Source organism: Dryobates pubescens, chromosome 20, assembly GCF_014839835.1.
Source record: "Dryobates pubescens isolate bDryPub1 chromosome 20, bDryPub1.pri, whole genome shotgun sequence".
NCBI classification, from domain to species: Eukaryota; Metazoa; Chordata; class Aves; order Piciformes; family Picidae; genus Dryobates; species Dryobates pubescens.
Genome location: NC_071631.1, coordinates 11,006,684 through 11,025,627, shown reverse-complemented (window position 1 = coordinate 11,025,627; position 18,944 = coordinate 11,006,684). Strand labels below are relative to the sequence as shown.

The 18,944-nt window shown below is 38.9% G+C and overlaps 1 protein-coding gene across 4 annotated transcripts in view; it reads right to left on the bottom strand.

Moving 5' to 3' along the window:
• Positions 1–18,944, bottom strand: part of HELZ (helicase with zinc finger) — an 86,237-nt gene that overhangs the window by 22,480 nt on the left and 44,813 nt on the right. For 3 of the 4 annotated variants that reach the window (XM_054170470.1, XM_054170471.1, XM_054170473.1), the window contains 7 exons: positions 18,595–18,725; positions 16,021–16,200; positions 15,389–15,493; positions 8,292–8,470; positions 6,060–6,178; positions 5,122–5,267; positions 2,516–2,663 (listed from right to left, as the gene is read on the bottom strand). In XM_054170470.1, the coding sequence (XP_054026445.1) occupies positions 2,516–2,663; positions 5,122–5,267; positions 6,060–6,178; positions 8,292–8,470; positions 15,389–15,493; positions 16,021–16,200; positions 18,595–18,725 (1,008 nt within the window). The remainder of the gene's footprint in view (positions 1–2,515; positions 2,664–5,121; positions 5,268–6,059; positions 6,179–8,291; positions 8,471–15,388; positions 15,494–16,020; positions 16,201–18,594; positions 18,726–18,944) is intronic. The other variant, XM_009902672.2, reaches the window with a different exon arrangement.

Genomic DNA, 18,944 nt, shown 5'->3' with positions numbered 1-18,944 from the left:
ACACTACCTTTTTTTTTTTTTTTTAAATCTTCAAATAAAAAGCTTGCCCACAAAAATGTCACCTTTCAAGTACAACTTGGGAAATTATATTAATAACCTTAATTTGCAGGCTTATGTTCTTATGAAAATGTCAAGTGCAGGATCTTTCATATAATACCTTATCTCATTTCAGAAGTAAATACACTGCCTAAATAGGGACTATTTAAGTTTTATTCTGGAATTTATTTATATCATATTAAGAGTTTGATAACTGCAGAAAAGGAATATGTATACCAGAGCACAACCAGTTTCTGTTCCAAAGGATACCATCAGGAATTTCAGATTAATCATCAACTGCTAGTTAATCTCTATGAAATACTATTAAGTGTGCTACCTGCGAGGACTAATGAGTAATGAAAAGTGAAAACTTCCTCCTGTGAGGAGACAGGCTCAAAGAAACCTCCTGCCAGGCACAGCAGCTTCTCTTTCAACACACCAAATACTTGTGCATAACTTTGTGGAAGGTTTTTGGGGTTTGCATTACAAAAAACATTTACATTCCATTTTTTTATTCAAAACTGTCCACATGTCATTCACTAAGTATTTATCCAGATATTTAAGGCCTGATAATTGATGTCTGCATTTTCCTAGAGCGTCCCAAGAGCAAGCTCAGCTTCTTAATGGAAGCTAGGCAAAGTCTTCCCTATGAACCTCAAGTGATCTTCACTCTCTTCTCTTCGCTATGTGTCCAACTATCTTTGGCTGTGAAAAGGGATTGTTAAAAATAAATGTAATGCTCATAGCTTTTATATTATCTTCTTCAAATTGCTAAGTGGGAATTCTAGGGACTTTTATGGACATTTCAAGAAGATGAAAAGTGATATAAATTGCAATGGGTATGTGGGATAGTATAAAGCATAGTAGTTCCCAACTGCTAAAAGTCTGTCATTTCATGCTGACATCTTAGCATTTAAAATCTGACTATATGACATTCTCTTTCAAGTATATTTTTATATTAACCTAATTTAATTAATCTAAACCAGAAGAATTTATTGAAAAACTCAAAGAAAGAAAATAAAGGTAGCTCTACTGACAAAGGTTATTAGAATAAATTTTGGTATCTATACAAAAACTGTAGCCCAAATATAATGACCTTTTGCAGGTATTTTTGCAGGCTTCTCTGAAAGTAAATAACTTCTGGATGTGTATTTGAGATTAAGGCCATACTGGGAAACTTTAGAATCAAGACCATAAAGGGAAAGAGTATTTTTCCAGATTAATGCTTAATATAGGCACCAATGAACCATAAGTTGCCCTAATGCAAAAGTGTATTAAGGGTCAAACAGCAAAAATCTCTCTCATCATCTGAATTTCAGTTCTTCGTGTTGGTGTTTAAGCAGCTGTTGTCCTTCATTTCTGCCTGTAGCTATTAATGACTTACAATTTTCAGACAGTTACTTGGCTACTGAAGATATTTTTAGGTTTTTTACAACTTCTTTTAAATGGCAGAGCAATCCAAGTAGATTAATGAAAGTAGTCAGACGCCCTCAGTGGTTTTTTTTTCAGTGATGTGTCCAGAAGTCATTGGAACTTTTTATTTAAGTAGATATTTAACACATCCCAGAATGGATACCAAGCGCAGCACAACAACCACCAAAAGGTTAGCAACTGTGCATCAGATGAACTGCCTCATGACCAACAACAGCTCTGCAATGCTTCACAACAAACACTGTTGCTAAACAGCAACCTAAGCTCTGATAAAATTTCTCATAAGTTGAAGAAAATTAGTGATCTATCTTTGTCTTTCTTCAAATGTCAATGACATTTCTTGAGACATCTTTTTGGTGGGGAAAAAGGAGCTGGGTCAAGCATCCTCCAACTTGAGGTGACTGGAAAAGTGCATCTTCCAGTACAAAAAGAATTACCAATTTAAGGTTGGGGGGGGGGGGAGGGGTGGGTGTGTTGGTTTTGTAGATTTGGGATTTAACTCAAGGGAAGGAATGAGAATGAAAGCAAGTTTTGAAGAACGCAAATAAATCCATGTGAAACAAACACACTTGAGTGCAAGCTCTCACCTAAAAAACATGAATCTCATCTGCACACAATCAGTCAAGACACCGATCATAAACATATTAAAGCAATATGAAATGTTACTCCAGAGGACTTTTATCTGAGTGGGAACATTTCTACAACAGTCAAAGAATTCTAAGTTTTACTTCAAATTGCAGCTACTCTCAGTTGCTAAGATACAGCCATCAGAATGTCACAAAAATTATCAGGAAAGACATTCTGAAGAATGAGCCTGAGAGAACTAAACACAGCTTACAATTTGCAAAGGGAAAAAAAAAAAGAAGATAAATTAGTGGAAATATTTACTACAATTGCAATGTTCACCATTTCATGTTTAACAAACTCCATGTTCCCCATTCTAAGTAAAGGACAATTTATGCCTTCTATCTATGCTGAGCATAAATCAATACATTTAGGGGGCAGTGGAGCTTTAAGACAGCAATCAAGAATAAAGCCAAAGAGTTACCTCTGCGTTATTGTAAAAAGCTGTACTATTTTTTTCTTGCACATCTTCCCCACGTGCTGTGAAGAAAGTCAAAGGGTAGAAATCTTTGTGTGCTGGCTGCTTTCCACTTGCCATCAATTTGCCTTCATAGAAAAGTTCAGATGTATAACTGTAACGAGGCAAAGCAGAATAAAATGTGGAGTCTAGATGTGAGCTCACTGATAAAAATGCAAATTTCTCTGATAAAATAAACAATCACAAAATACTTCATAAGGAAAACAGGACCACTGCTTAGTATTCGGCATCTTCAAGTGATTTCTCTGCACTGATGTTTCCATACTACAGAGTGGAAAGCACTAGAAATATGCTTTTCCAACACTCTTTCTATACAGACAGCATTTTCTTCTGATCTAAACCCCAACATTATGAACATTCCCACTAATGTTTCACTCAGAAGTCCTGGTGGCTTGAAACCAGGCAAAAGGAACACTTCCTGTCTGGCACTGGTTATTCCTCAGTCGCTGGCTGGATGATGAGCAACCTTACATTGTTTAAGGAAAATAAATGTACTACAGATTTCATGCACTATGCAGGTCAAATGTTCAGCTTCAAAGCAAGCTTTTCCTCTGTGACCTTCTGCAGACAAATCTACATTGGTAGTTATCACAAACACAACCAGAACATGTTAATTCTGCTGGCAGCAGCTATTACAGAAGGTGACTGACTGAAAAAGAAATGAGGCAAGAAAAGAAATGAGGTGATAACTACATTCATGGTGAAAAGTTTGGGGCAAAGAAGGCAAACTGAATGGAACAGGACAAAACACCATCAAGAAGATTCCTGTGGCTGACACTACAAGTGCTGAATACTGTTGTGTGCACAACGGAGCTAAACTAATGCATTGGCTTTCATTAATTAGTGAGTTCTGGTATAATCTAACTTTTAAATGCACAGCTTCCAGCATTAATGTTCTCTGGATACAGCTCTGTGGATGCAGTTAAGATGAATGCAGCCTGACATGAAGGCAACAAAAGCAGGACATTGTGCTGTCAGTGGCCCACTGAATTCTTCCAGGTTTCCAACTATATTAGCTTAAGGTGTAAAGAACTGGTCACAGAAAAGCTACAGAAACCGGTCTGCTACCAAATCACCATCAAACAGCTGCAGCCCACTACTGACCCAAACTGGCTTTCTTTGCACAGTTCTGAAGAATGTGTAGCACTCCTGTGGATGGAGCTGCAGAGGTCTACTGCTGCCAATGAGTAAATTAATTTATTCAATTAATTAATTTCTTCTGCAAATTAATTCTTAGTAATGAGTTCTCATTAAACAATAAAGCACCCTTTCTACAACGGCTGTTTTTTCCAATTAGTGCACCAAAGTCAGGCTGAACTAACGGCTTGTTCTTTCTGTAATTTCTTTTGGTCTCCTCAGTTAGGTAGGTATGATTAATGAGCCCACCATGAACCATCTTCTTGCACGTACCTCTGTCTTAAATGCCATGGTCCCATTTGTCACGGGAAATTCCATGTTCTAAAAAAATCAGCAGGCTTGAAGACAGTCTCCCAACCAGACCACCGTAGGAGCATTTCACAGCTTCCACTTCACACAGTGATACCTTCTAGCCTAGCTTTCCATAGCCAGCCCACCATCCCCAGTTGTATCTCTGTAACCATCACCTCCTGTTCAACACAGCAGCACTTTCTGGGAACTCACTGTCTGAACTCTGGCTGCTGAAATGAATTTTAATTATCTTTCTGAGAAAAATTTCATGGACGTGATCTCTAACCAAAAGCTGAAACAATGCCTTCCTATTCAGTTTCTTTCTCATTTCAAACTTACAATTTCAAGATATGTGTAAGAATTTCTGCATTGCTCAGTCTATAATTACAAAGCCCATAAAATGAAGACAGATCAAGCTGTGTAACAAAATATGTTGCCCTCTCACTTTTGATTCCCCAGAGCACTTAAATACTTCTGCTTTTGCTTTGAACACAGTGATAACCTAATTAGCATGACTGGATACCAACAAAATATTCCTCAGTACATATTTGAGCCAGAATTTAAACTTTAGCATTTTTCCCCATGACTGCACTTACTCTTTCTAGCACAGCTCATGGATGAGCTCATTACCCTAGCAGCCATTAGTTTATCATAGCATAAAAATGCAAAGCCACTGAAAAAAGACAACAGGGAAGAAGCATGTCCAAAATATGACCTGTTTTTTTCTGCTTATATCCATACATTCCTTTCATTGCACAGAGGTTACCAATCCAAGATCATCCACTCCAATAATTCTAAAATTTTGAAACCTAATATACTGCATAATGGTTAAAAAAGGGAAAATTAGCTCTTCTTTGGCTTAGTGTGCAAATCTTGCAGCCACAACACCCTCACCCAAACGAGGGGTCTGTAAGACAACTAACTGAACCCCTGGTATCTCTTCTAGGAGACTGAATTCCAACCTAATAACAAATAATTATTCAATTAATTAACTTCAAAACAACTAAGATTTCATTACAGAAACACATAATGCTTCCTTCTTCATTCAGCTGTGCTTGGTTCAAGAGTTGTTCACTCACACCAGTCAAAGAAACACATGATACAGTGGAAAAGTTCACACCTACTTGATGATAGCTTCATGGGAGCGATAGTTCTCACACAGCAAGATCCTGCATGGAAATTCTGCAGGGTAGTGCTCATAGAGCCGATCGAGCAACGAAACATGAAGGTTTCTTTCCCTGGCAAATTCACTGTAGACAAAAGGACTGAGCTGTAATAGACACACACACACAAAGAAAATGTAACTAAATATGTGGACTTGGAATTTCATGATCCTAACATCTGCATTTTGCATAAAACCAAAAATGAAACCTTGCTTTTACTACATTCATAATTGGAAGACATATAACATGGCTATTCCTACCGTACAAAAGATCAGCATGCTCTTGAAGGAACAATAAAACATCCACTAACTAAAGAGGAGAGAACCCTTGTATCTAAGTTGTTTTCATTTTTCGTCCTCTGTGGCTTAGAACCCTTGTATCTGTGGGGTTTTTTCTTTCCTCTGTGGCTTGCACAGGTGAGTGACCAAAGCAGAGAGCTGTTTGCCATAAAACACCAAAAAAAACCCTCCAAAACCAAAACACCAAAAGGCAAAAAGAACTTACAAAAAAAACAAGCCCCAAAACAAAACCAAACAACACTCTCACAAAAATAATAAAAATTGAAAGACTAAAACAAAAGAAAACAAGCAACCAACAAAAAAAAAAATCAAACAAAAAAATCCCAACCAAGCAAAAAACTTACCAAAACCCAAAAAGCCCCTCAAATCCCAAACTGTTTTGAATCATTTCATACCATTACTCTGTCAATCACTTTACACTTAAGTTACTACCACAACTGCTACAGCATCTTCTCACCAAGCAGAAATCCTGTGAGTCTATGTTAGAGATTGAGATCTTCACAAACCACAGAAATTTGGAGCAGAGGAGTAATTTCAACATAAAAAATACAAATATTATACATACACCCACTTTACATTTCAAAATTCTATAGCTCTTACCTGCATGTGGTCTCCAGCCAAGACAATTCTTGTGTTTTTATTAGCTAATGCCAGAGGCATAATAGTTTCACACTCCATAGCTTGTGCAGCTTCATCTAACAGAATGTGTGTAAAAAAACCTGCAAAAAACAGAGATATCAGCGAATAAATGAAAGCTGAAATATGATAAAATAAACAGTGATAACAATACAACAAAGTGTACTGAAAGTTCTGGGTTCTGACAGTTACTAAAACTGGGGGGGTGTGGGGTGTGTGCAAAATCAGTATGATTTATACAAATTAATTTCTAGCCCCTAAACCACACTGACAATTCTGAAACCCATCAGATGACCAACAGTGGTCAACTGATTACCAGATACATGAGCAGCAGCCCACAGATCTGCCTTTTAGTTCGGACACATGTGAAGTTAAACAAGCATTTCATCTGAGCTCTCCTTATTCCAAGAGGAAATGTCTCTTGGCAGACTTCCCTCAGGAGGTTTCTCAAATCTGAAAATCTTTTCAGCACCCAAAGGTTTGAAGAGCTTAGGGCAACTACAATGGAAAAGACATGACAGCACTTTGCTCTGCTCTGGTAACACCTCACCTGGAGTACTATGTCCAGCTCTGGAGCTCTTAACACAGGAAAGACGTGGACCTGATGGAGCACGTCCAGAAGATGGTCATGAAAATGGTCAGGGTGCTGAAGCACCTATGCTACAAGGACAGGTTGAGGGAGCTGGGGCTGTTCAACATGTAGACAAGGCTCTGGGGACACCTAAGAGCAGCCTTCCAGTACCTGAAGGGGGCCTACAAGAAGGCTGCAGAGGGACTGTTTCCAAAGGTCTGCAGTGATAGGACAAGGGGCAATGGTTTGAAATTAGAGAAGAGCAGATTTAGATTGGATGTTAGGAACAAGTTCTTTAGCATGAGAGTGGTGGAACACTGGAACCAGTTGCCCAGGGAGGTAGTTCAGGCCCCATCCCTGGAGGTATTCAAGGTCAGGCTTGACAAGGCTCTGAGCAACCTGATCTAGTTAGTGGAGGATGTCTCTGCTTACTGCAGGGAGGTTGGACTGATGACCTTTGGAGGTCCCTTCCAACCCAAATCATTCTACAATTCTATGACTTCCTCAGGTACCTGAGTCTTAATACTATTTTATTTACTGAATTTCCCATTAGAATTGCACAGCTACCTGAGAACATTGCTGGTTATGAGTTTTAAGGAAGGTCAGGGGAAAAAAGGAACAGAAATTGAAGGATAACTTAAATTCAATCTTATGATAATATTGGACCAAAAGGTTTGCTGGGTAGGTGGGAATCTATGCATTAGGTAACATGCACTCGAGAAAAAGAGTAAATTTAGGACAGGTATAGAAGAGAAGTAGATTTGTACATTAAGATATACATATAAAGGTTTAAAATTAAGTATTGCTGACTTAGATACCATCCAGTTAAGATTATATATATAAAGAATTTCATACAGCTGCAGACACATTACTATGGCATGACTGTACACAGGTCATTGCCAAGGAAAGCAGGTTCTTCCACCAAAAGAACTGAAAATATTTACCATCAAGTCCATATTAGTTTTCTCTATTACAACAAATGCCTAAACAAAGCCATAAAAACCTAGCCTTAACCTCTTCTTGTAAAGAAATTCCACATTCTCCAAAAAGCAGATGGTTTTCACTTGGAGACCAAGAAAACAATAATCCTTAAACAGCCTTTGCCCCCCAGAAAAGCAGTCTGATACATTTCAGTTTAGAAAACAACCCTACAAGTATCACGCTACCATTGCACGGGCTTGTATGTGTGGGAGTTGTTTGCCAAGCTAAACAAGTCACAAAACAAGGGAAAAAAAAAAAAAAAAGCTCTCTGTATGTATTTATGCTTACATGCCCCACTGAGTAATGACCTTAATGAGCATAATATTCGAAGTCAGAAGCTCAAACAGAATTTTCCCTCTAGGATCTCAGAAACACCAGATCACAGATAGGGCTGCTGCTTTATTTGATTTTTTTTTTTACAGTAAGGAAAAAACAGAATAAGCTAAAGGTTAATTTAAATGCTAGCAGTTTATAGCTGTGTAATAAACATTTATTCACAGCAACAAAAAAAGAGAGGATTATTTTAAGATGACCACTGTTTACGTGTATTTTTTAACAGTTCAAAGAATTGGGTGAGGATCTGACGCTGGAAAGAGGAAGAGAACTCTGAAGCACGGACACTTCTTGTTTAGAAATGACCTTACCTGGTTCAAGATCCAGCTGACAAAGATACTGTGATGTATTTAAAGTCACAACTACTACTCGTTGCTTAAGAATGTCTTCTTTCTGTGGCATCTGAAAGGTGGAATGTGTGCTTGAAATCAAACAGTACTGATGCACAACTGGGTGGACAGTCTTTACCCAGCGATTTCTGAAATATACCCTAGGAAAGAAAAAGGAGGCTTAGTTTCTCTGCAGCTTGAGCACAGTGACAGTTGAAAATTTCAAATGTTAATACTCTGGTTTCTGCTAAATGAATGTAACCTTTAGGAAGCAAGCCATCACAACTATGTAAAAATACATCCTGAAATATGCGAAAATGTCTTGGATATACCTTTTGGTATTTGCTGCAGTGCAATGCTACATTCGACAGTTACCAAGGATTAATTCATGTATGGAAATTTGTACCTTTGGTTCATTCTGAGGGAACTGGGCCTCTTTAGCTTGGAAAAGAGGAGCCTGAGGGATGCCCTCATTCATGTTTATAAAGATGTGAAGGGTGAGTGTCAGGACAGAGCCAGGCTGTGCTCAGTGATGTCCAATGATAGGACAAGGGGCAACGGGGGCAAGCTGGAGCACAGGTTCCATATGAACATAAGGGAAAATTTTTTCACTGTGAGGACGACAGAGCCCTGGAACAGGCTGCCCAGGGGGGTTGTGGAGTCTCCTTCTCTGGAGTCATTCCAAATCTACCTAGATGCACTCCTGTGTGACCTGCTTTAGGTGATCCTGCTCTGGAAGAGGGGTTGGACTGGATGATCTTTAGAGGTCCCTTCCAACACCTAACATTCTGTGACCCTCACAGCAATGTCAATTTCATTGTAAGCTATCAGGAAACTCATTTTAAAGAGAGAGTTCCTCAGCTGAAATATAAATATAGCCCACATATGGTCTTGGCAGTGACAGAGCAGCAGTGGTCTGCACATTTCCTTGAGTGCAACCACAGAATCTTTAAAAAAAATTAATTTCAAAAAACATTAATAAAACCCTGCACTTCCTTTTACACATACTGCTTGTCTTCTAAGAACCAAATGGGAAGCATATTCACCTTTTTACCATGCAGGGCCATAGTTATGAGTCACTGTATAAAAGAATGAGAAAACAGTGCCAAAAAGGATGGCTGAAGTCTAAAATCCCAGAACACTGTCAGCAAAGCACTGGACTTCAAATATCTTTTCATGATATACAAGATCATTTTAATCACCATATCATGAGATTAATGATGACTTTTTCTTGAAGAGTGATGAAATGTTCTGGCCAGTCTAGCTAAATGGAAGAAAACCATGGAAGACACAAAGACTATGCCCTAGAATAGACTAGACTAGAATTAACCAGGTTGGAAAAGACCTTTGAGATCATCAAGTCCAACCTATCACGCAACATCATCTAATCAACTAAACCATGGCACCAAGTGCCTCATCCAGTCTCTTCTTAAACACCTCCAGTGATGATGACTCCACCACCTCCCTAGGCAGCACATTCCCATGGCCAGTCACTCTTTCTGTGAAGAACTTCTTCCTAACATCCAGCCTAAACCTCACCTGGTGCAGCTTGAGATTGTGTCCTCTTGTTCTGTTGGCTGCCTGGGAGAAGAGACTAATGCCACCTGGCTACAACCTCCCTTCATGTAGCTGTAGACAGCAATAAGGCTTCCTCTGAGCCTCCTCTTCTCCGGGCTAAGCACCCCCAGCTCCCTCAGTCTCTCTTCATAGGGCTTGTGCTCCAAACCCCTCACCAGCTTTGTTGCCCTTCTTTGGACGCATTCCAACAACTCAACATCTTTCCTGAACTGACGGGCCCAGAACTGGACACAGTGCTCAAGGTGTGGCCTAACCAGTGCTGAGTACAGCTGAGGAGCTGGATAAAGATGTCAGAAGGCTTCTCTATGGGGTGCTCCTCAAAGACACCATCTGTATCAAGTCACAACTGTCAATCTACAGTGCAACACAAACTACAGGAAACTATTGTACAGAAATTAATATTTAAATTATCTTATTTCCAGAGTAAATAAAGATTAAATTATTTAAACTAATTTCAGTTCTAAATATGGGATTTATGCTGCTTGGTTTATCTGTTCATGATTTATTTTCTCCTGCACCCATGTTACAAACCCCAAAATCATTAATGATGTATCTGGAAAGTGTAATCATGAATCTAAGTGCAAAGCATGATTGCACTGTCTGGACTTGGGATACCACACATCCACCCAGATTTGAAAATTACAGCTCGGTTCTATATTACTAGAGAGCACAAACTATTAGGATTATGACAAATTTGGGTTGTGAAAATCCAGCATTCATTCTGGCCAAGAAGCAGTAAGCTGAATGGCTTTTGAATCTGACAATATACCTGGTACTTAATGTCCAAAGGTAACTCAGCTAAGGCTGGGTTCAATGCAAGAGCACACAGCACAGTCCTGAGTCACAACAAGAATCTTCTAATGGTACCTCAATGTATTTATTATCAGCCAGCAAACTCATAAGATTTCTTTGATAAACTGTTATTAAATCTATGTAACATCATAAAATCATGGTCCACTAGCCAGAATACAGTGGTAGGAGTAAGAAAACCCCTGCTCTGTTCATCCCAGCCATTCGGTCAGCTTCCATGGGATTCCATAGGAGCCTACAGGCAAGCTGGAGAGGGAATTTTTGTAAGGGTGTCTAGACACAGGACTAGGGGGAATGATTTGAAGCTGAGGGAGAGTAGGTTTAGACTGGATCTGAGGAAGAAGTTCTTCAGTATGAGGATGGTGAGACTCTGGCACAGGGAGGCTGTGGATGCCTCTTCCCTGGGGGTGTTCAAGGGCAGACTGGATGAGCCTTTGGGCAACCAAGCCTAGATGAGAGGCATCCCTGTCTATGGCAGCAGGGTTGGGGAGGACAATCTCTGAGGCCCCTTCCAACCTAAGCCATTCTATGATTCAGCTTCTGAACCTTAGCTGAGGGCAATACTTCCCCTACCAGCTCACAGGAGCACTGTGAGGATTAATGAGTTTATTGTGAGTTTATGTTTGTAAAGCACTTTGAGATTCTTGGATGAAAGGTGCTATTGAAATGTAAAATATTATGGTTATTAGACATTATTATACCATGCACTGTCTTTTATTACAAAAATTCAACTATGGGTGACTCACAGATTGGCTGACAGCATTTCAAACTGCATTGCTGCTTACCCAGTAATTTCTTTTATTTTGATGTGAGATCAAAAAGGTATCCCAGAGCTATTATTCACCACCGGCATAAAAACACCTGACAGATGTGACTACTTCGACAATGTCGTGATATAAGTAAGTCACACTGAACAAGCAATTGTTTTCTCAGGTGAAATTTAGGATAATTGAATCTCCTCTAATTTCATTACTAGGGTGAGGGTTTTTTTTTTTCTTAGAGGAACACATTACAAAAATGGGGTTTACCAGTTTAACACAAATTGCAATGTTTCACCCTGCAACATACCCTTAACTACCACTACTTCTCTTCAACTTTCCAGGCACTATGCCAAAAAAAGAAATTTGCCCAAGTATTTTTATTTTAGTCACATTGAGTATTTCCTATCTTTCATGTTTTGCTTACATTGATAAATTTCCATCAAAGTATCAGTTTGTACAGTAGACACCTTTCAGGCTGGGATTGCTCCTAAATCATTTCTAAAAGTTAATGAAGGGCAAGTCTAGAGTCAGAACTTCTGAGGGAGTATAACCAGAGTTCCATTTGCATTCCTGTCCTACAAAAGCAACTTCTGCTTCTCATGACTCCTTACAACAGAGTGAATAGGGACTAAATCTAAGTTCTTCAAAACTTCTTTTCCCTGTTTTGAACTGACAAACACCAGCTCCTCCCAGTTCTTGATAAAAAAACCTGGATTCTCCCTTCAGGCTGTGCTCCAAAGAACTCTTCCTAGACAAACTCCATTCCCAGCTCCTCAGATTTCACACAGTTATTTCTCACCTGAAATCCCTCAAGCAAAGAGAACACAGAAGCTTAGAGGAAAAAGAACCTAGCAGTCAAATTTCATCTTTCTGCTAAAAGACCATTAAAAAAAAGAAAACTCTAAGTAGTCCCAAGAAGCCTGAAGAAAATTTTAGAAACACCTGATTTCCCTCTTCAATTTCTTTTGATCCACCTCCAAAGAGATTCTCATTCTCACAAACAAGTATCCTCCCTGAGATGCAGAAAACGTGTGAAGAACCTCTCTTACAACCTGGAAGTTAACTTTTAAAATCCACCTTCCTTTGAGGGTAGCATAAGACAGAATGCAGAGTTTCAAGAAAAAGAATTAATTGGCTAAAGAGGCCTTTATTGGACAAATTGAGATTTGATAAGATAAATTAATGCCATTTTCAGTACAACAATTTCAGTCCAGACAATTTGGAAGAAAGGGCAATGGTCCTTTAAAACCTGTTGGGTTTTTGGATTGGAGGGGTTAATTCAAACCTTGGTTTGCTCCAGCTGATTAATTTTTATAGTCTGGGTATCTCCTGAAGCCAGCAGCCACACATTAAAGCTGCATGGTTTCAGGTTGCATGTAGTATTTCTGCATTTATGTTACAATCATGGTGATTCAGCTGAGATATTTCCAACGGAATCAGCTTTCTGACACTGCTGAACTGATAGTCAGCAATGACATGTTTAGGGATAGAGATATTAAAAATACAGCTAAAAGGATAATCACCTCCTTTCCTTCTCCACTAGTATTACATACAAAAATAGGCTTCATGGATGCAGCTACATTTCAAATATGCATGTAAAATAATAACTGCAATAAACAGTAGATTCCTCAACCACTGTGTGCCCAGAAACAGAGAAAGCGCTGCTGCTTCCAGGATTTTAGGAGATGGTGACAATCTGAGGTATCTAGCTACAGTGCTACCTCAGCAGCCTACCAGCTGCTGGAGAGACAGGGTAAAAAAACTTGGAGCCAATTAATAATTCTTACAGCTCTGACTCACCAGCTTAAGGTGCCTCATTCTTCACACTTAAAATCAAGCATCAGCACCTAAGAGAAGCTCTTCCAAACTGCAGGTTAGGGTTAGGCTTCTGTCTATCAGAAACCCTTCTGCATTAATTTACTTAAGCCTAATAAATTTGTTTCAGTGTCAAGTCCTTTCAGTAAGAGTGAGGGTTTGGAGCATGCCCCTAATACAGCTGAATTATCTCATCAAGCCCAGTGGCATTTATTTTTTTTTGGGTACAAATTTGTTTTACAGGCATCAGGACAATGAAGATTTGGCCTTCAGGCTTCACTGATATTTTATTTAGGTGTGGACTCAACATAAATTCTCACTGTTCATTCTGACTTTGCATTTTCCAAAGGGCACAGAATGTTGTTTTGTTAAGGGGAAAAATATGAATTTATGACATGGTATTTAAAACAAAAATCCCAAATTCTCAGCTCCAAACTTTTGTGTGGTATCATTGACAGCAGAATTTATTTAGTGTACAGCTTAGAGAAATTCGTGGAAATATTTACATGGTTCTCAGAAGGCCAATGAGGTTCTGGGGTGCATCAAAAGAAGAGGGGCCAGCAGATCAAGACAGGTGATTCTGCCACTTTGCTCTGGTGAGACCTCACATGGAGTACTGTGTCCACCTCTGGAACCCTCAACACAGTAAGGGCATGGACCTGATGAAGCAGGTCCATAGGAGGGCCACAAAGATGTTCAGTGGGCTGGGACACTTCTGCTATGAGGACAGGCTGAGGGAGCTGGGATTGTTCAGTCTGAAGAAGAGAAGGCTCCAGGGAGACCTAACTAGCAGCCTCCAGTACCTGAAAGGGGCCTACAGGAAGGCTGGACAGGGACTGCTTACAAAGGCCTGTAGGGATAGGACAAGGGGCAATAGTTTGAAATTAGAGGTGATTTAGATTGGATGTTAGGAACAAGTTCTTTAGCCTAAGGGTGATGGAACACTGGAACAGGTTGCCAAGGAAGGTGGTTAAGGCCCCGTCCCTGGAGATCTTCAACGTCAGGCTTGAAAAGGCTCTGAGCAACCTGATCTAGTGGAGGATGTCCCTGCTGACTGCAGAGGGGTTGGACTAGATGACCTTTGTAGGTTCCTTCCATTCTGTGATTCTATCACAAAGTGCTTTACAAATCACCTTAAGACAATCTGGGTTAAAATACAGCCAGATCAAAGGGGACTTTTAAAGATAAGCTGCCTTCTTTTCCTTGGCCAGATCTTCAGTGTCTGTAAAATGTCACATGGCAACTAAAGCCAACAAACCCAAGAGAATTTACACCTGTTGTAAATCTAGCCCTTTCACATAACTTCATTGGCTTCACTGACATTGCATAAAATATAAAGTCCAGAATGGCTTTTAATAGCTAGCAAGTAAACACACAGTCATTTTCTTAGTAATATAATGAACTCACTCTCTGACATTCAGAAAATGATGCCCATAATCTCAATAAATATATACCAAGCTGGCAGCATACAGAATATATTGTTGTTATGGGTTTCTGCCCATAAATAAATCCTTCTTAACTGTTTCTATGCAACTTTATCCTCCTTGCTCTTAAAGCTTCCATCTCTTCTGCATTTTTTCCTTAACTGCTTTCCCCCAAATACCCATGGTAAATACATTTAACCACATATACATTGACTTCAAACTGGTTTAGCAAAAGAGGCCAAACTACTTGCACATGATTCTCTAAATATGTAGCTCCTATGACATCAAAATTATGCTTCAAATGAGCCTCAGTTGGGTTGCCCCAGTGTCCAAATTCTCATTGTGAGTGTGAGTCAAAACGTTCTGGACTTAAAATGCAGTTCAAATTCATTTTATTTTATCATAGTAGCTTTTAGAGGAGCATATCAAAAGTTTGCTCATTAGGAAAGACACATTGATCAATAGAATAAGAAAAGCTTAAAAAAGGATGTCTTTAGTTTTATTATACAAATGACCCAAAATTATGTCGACAATGTTTCACATTCCTTTTAGTCTCTGTTTTCAAAAGCACTGCTGGTAATGCCAATATGCTTTTATGTTTTAGAAGTTCTTTAACCTGTTTTGTTTTTTTATAGACACCTTTTCTTAAGAATAGTATTTTATAGATACATAATAAGCCTTAAAAAAATACCTGAGAGGTCTTGCCTGGGGATTGCCTGCTTCTACATATGGATGTAAATAATCCTTTATGTAGAGATCAGCAGCACTATTAGAATGGGTGCAAATGAGAATCCTGCTGGAATAAATGGTGCAAATAAAAAAGCAATGAAGAAACAGAAAACAATTCAAAGCAGTAGAATACAAAAAAAAGGAAACAGTGGCCATCTTCCTGCACATTTCTGTTAATGAAACTACTCACTAACCTAGCAAATTTTGCATGATTTGGCTCTTCAATTCAAATCCTTCAGTTATGAAAAGATTTAAAGTTCAAACAGGTTTTCAAGAATATTGTGATTATTAACCTAGACTTGATTTTAAGTAAGGAACAGCTTTGATTATCTAGCACACTGCAAACCTTTCCATGTCAAGCAAATCACAGTCATTCTACATACTGTCGCTTTTAATTACTTTTGTTCTAACTGGAAAACACAGGCTAAGACTAGAGAACTACTTTATCAATCAAAACAATGACATATGGCTTGAGGTTTGATTTGGTTTTAAGCTGGATGGAAACTCTCTATTTCTACCTTTGCCTTGAATTTAGGTTAAAAGTTACATCATCTCTGCTAATCAAGCATCGCTCTATTTAGTGCCCCATCTCACCTTGTATCCTGTTGTTGGAGTATGTGCTTGACTGCCTGAGCCAGAGTGAAGGTTTTTCCTGTCCCATAGGGACCGATGATAAGAACAGGAGGCAGTTGTATGGAAAGTGGAGTAGTGATAGCCAGAACAGCCTCTTTCTGCTTCGCGTTTAGTCGAGGGTCCAACTGCTCATCCCATTGTCTGCACAAAAGGAGGCAACAAAGGTTAAACCAGAAGCCATGACAATCCATAGTCAGTCAGAAATGGAAGGAGGCAAGATTTCAAAAGCTTTCAAGAAATTAAAGAGCCTCTAGGCTACTTTATTGATTGTACCATTCTGAGGCAAGCTGAAACAAAGCAACAAATCCAGCAAAGCAATCTCAAGCTTTAATCACAAAAATCTGGTAATATTTGCAATAAATTGGTTTCCCCAGAAGGGATCTAACTACTTCTTGACTTACTTTATCTCACTTAAGAATAATTAACCTGCATGGCACACATTTTAGAACAAGTATGTACTGCACCATCACTGGGTAACAAAAACAAGCAGACATAAAATTATTTTCTACTCTTACTATGCAAACTGTAACATTAGTCATGTTTCTTCCCTGCAGTATTTACATTGACAACTTTAAAAGTCAACATTTACACAACCCCAGGGCTTGGTAAAAGTTATCTACAAGGAAATTAAAAAGCAATTAAACAAACTAATGGCTCCCAATTAATTACAAACATGTCTTTAAATTATTTTGGGGCATCATTAAGGCACCTACCTCTAATGGGAAAGGAGTCTATTAGAAAGAATTTTTGCTGATACCAGCTATTCAGAAAATTCTAATGAGCATAAGAGGTTAAGGATTTGTAGACACAGTGTTTAATATTCCCACTGACAGATTTAAAAGTAGACATGCATAGTAAAAACCACCTGTTGCTGCTGCACATATGGCCATACTTTAGTAATGTGATCTGCTTTGGTACAAGCTTCTTGCAGACTGGGGAAGTTAGTGCTAGTAGTTACCAAGAGAGAGTAAACTAAGAGGGAATTAACCAAATTCCTAACTTTTAAGACAGTTATGAACAAGAAGCTGGCAGGAGGTAGGATATATCAGAAAGTAACAGAGATGTAAAACAAAAAATAGAAGGAAAAAAGAGGGAAAGACAGTTTTGAGGCAGTACTGATTCTCAAGGTAGGGCAAATCAAGCTACCAGATGGAGAAAAGCATGTTCATTACACTGACTTAAACTGAGCTAAAACCATCACATACATAATTTATGTCTATAAAAAATATAAAACACTATGGAAATAAATTCCATCAACTAAAACAATATGTAAATTTCTGTAAATACACATTTCCTGACTTAAACCAGAGAAGATAAAATTCTAGCTTGCTTGACTTACCTTGTGTTTATTGAAATTCCTGCTTGCTTCCAAACTATTCTTAAACAATACTTCCTTGTAAGATTCACTCAGAACTTAACTAAGTCAGTGAACAGATTGTCACTGACCTCCATTAACTTTGCAGTGAAGCTCTACAGAAAACCTACTCCTTTCTTTCTGCTCATACTGTCAAAGCTTTAGTGCACACAGCAATCACCCTCACCCAGAACACTGCTTCCACCCTTTATCCTCTCTGTTCTTCCTACACTTCCAAAAACAAACTAAAACTTTTTGAGTAATTTCTGTCTTACATTATCTTGCTGTCTCAAGTTTCTGGCCAGATCTATTTCCTTTTAATCCTTGAGCTATCTTCTGATTTATACTGCATCACAATAACACTCTTAATTCTCACCTCCAAGACACCACACGACTCCTCGCATGCTGCCCAGGCTATCAGTTCCACATAGCTCTCATTTCCCTGGTTTCTAAGTACAGAAACCTCATACCTCTTTCATCTCTCCCTGTGACCATATTCCCTGAGCTATAACACAGCCTCACATTTCTCCTCCCCATGTCTCCTCTTTGAGACAAACTATTTTCACTGCATCAGCCTTAAGTTTCCTCAGAAGTATTTCTATAACGGAGGTTTATAATTTTGTAAAGGAACCTGGAAGACATGTAGACAAAGAATCTCAGGACTGCCTGCAAGTGCAATGCTGGTCCTTCCAAGACTCAATCTCACACTTTTCCTAGTCATCCCCAACAGTTGTTATGTCCAAATATGAGCTCACTGCATCTAACTCAGGAAGTACTAATGGATGGCTCTTTGCAAATGGGAGTCTGCACACTTGAGAGCCTGCCACAACAAACTTCTTGTAACTGGTATTTGCATTCTTACCATGCATATTTTCGGTGAGGAACAGCAGACCAATAAACAACAATAGCAGGCTTGTTTTCTACAGCTACAACACAACTGCAATGCTTATAAAACCATGGCTCCACTGCAGGGAAAAGCAATCGACAGATTTGAGTCCTCAGAGGATCACTTTTCTTGTTTTATTTAGAACAGTTTCACTCCTTTCTCTGAACCACCCTCACCACTAATGAAGAGCAAGGCATGTTTCTTGTTCTAGGGCTGATTCCAGCCATCTGTTATGAGAACTTCAGTACTGCATTACCACACAATCTTTAATATTCAAGTGTTTGTATTCTTGTACCTGTTGGGACTCCAGGGTATGGTGGGAGTCATGCTGACATCTGGAAACAAAATACTGTTGTCCTTAATCCTGTCCAAGGCATAATGCATTTCACAGAGGGGTAAGCGATTTAACTGGAACTGAAGTTCAACCTGCAGTACAAAATGAATGAATAAATGAAGAGGTGAATCAAAAATGATTCATTTAGACTCTTTAGACTTTGCTGCATATGATACATTTTTATCTTCCTGCAAACTACAGATTCTCGGAAGAAAACAGCAAATGTCATTCAAGCAAAAGATTTGTGATAAAATTAACTTGCTGCTTTTTTTTTTCTTTTGAAGCACAGATAAATGCAGCATTTTCTCTAA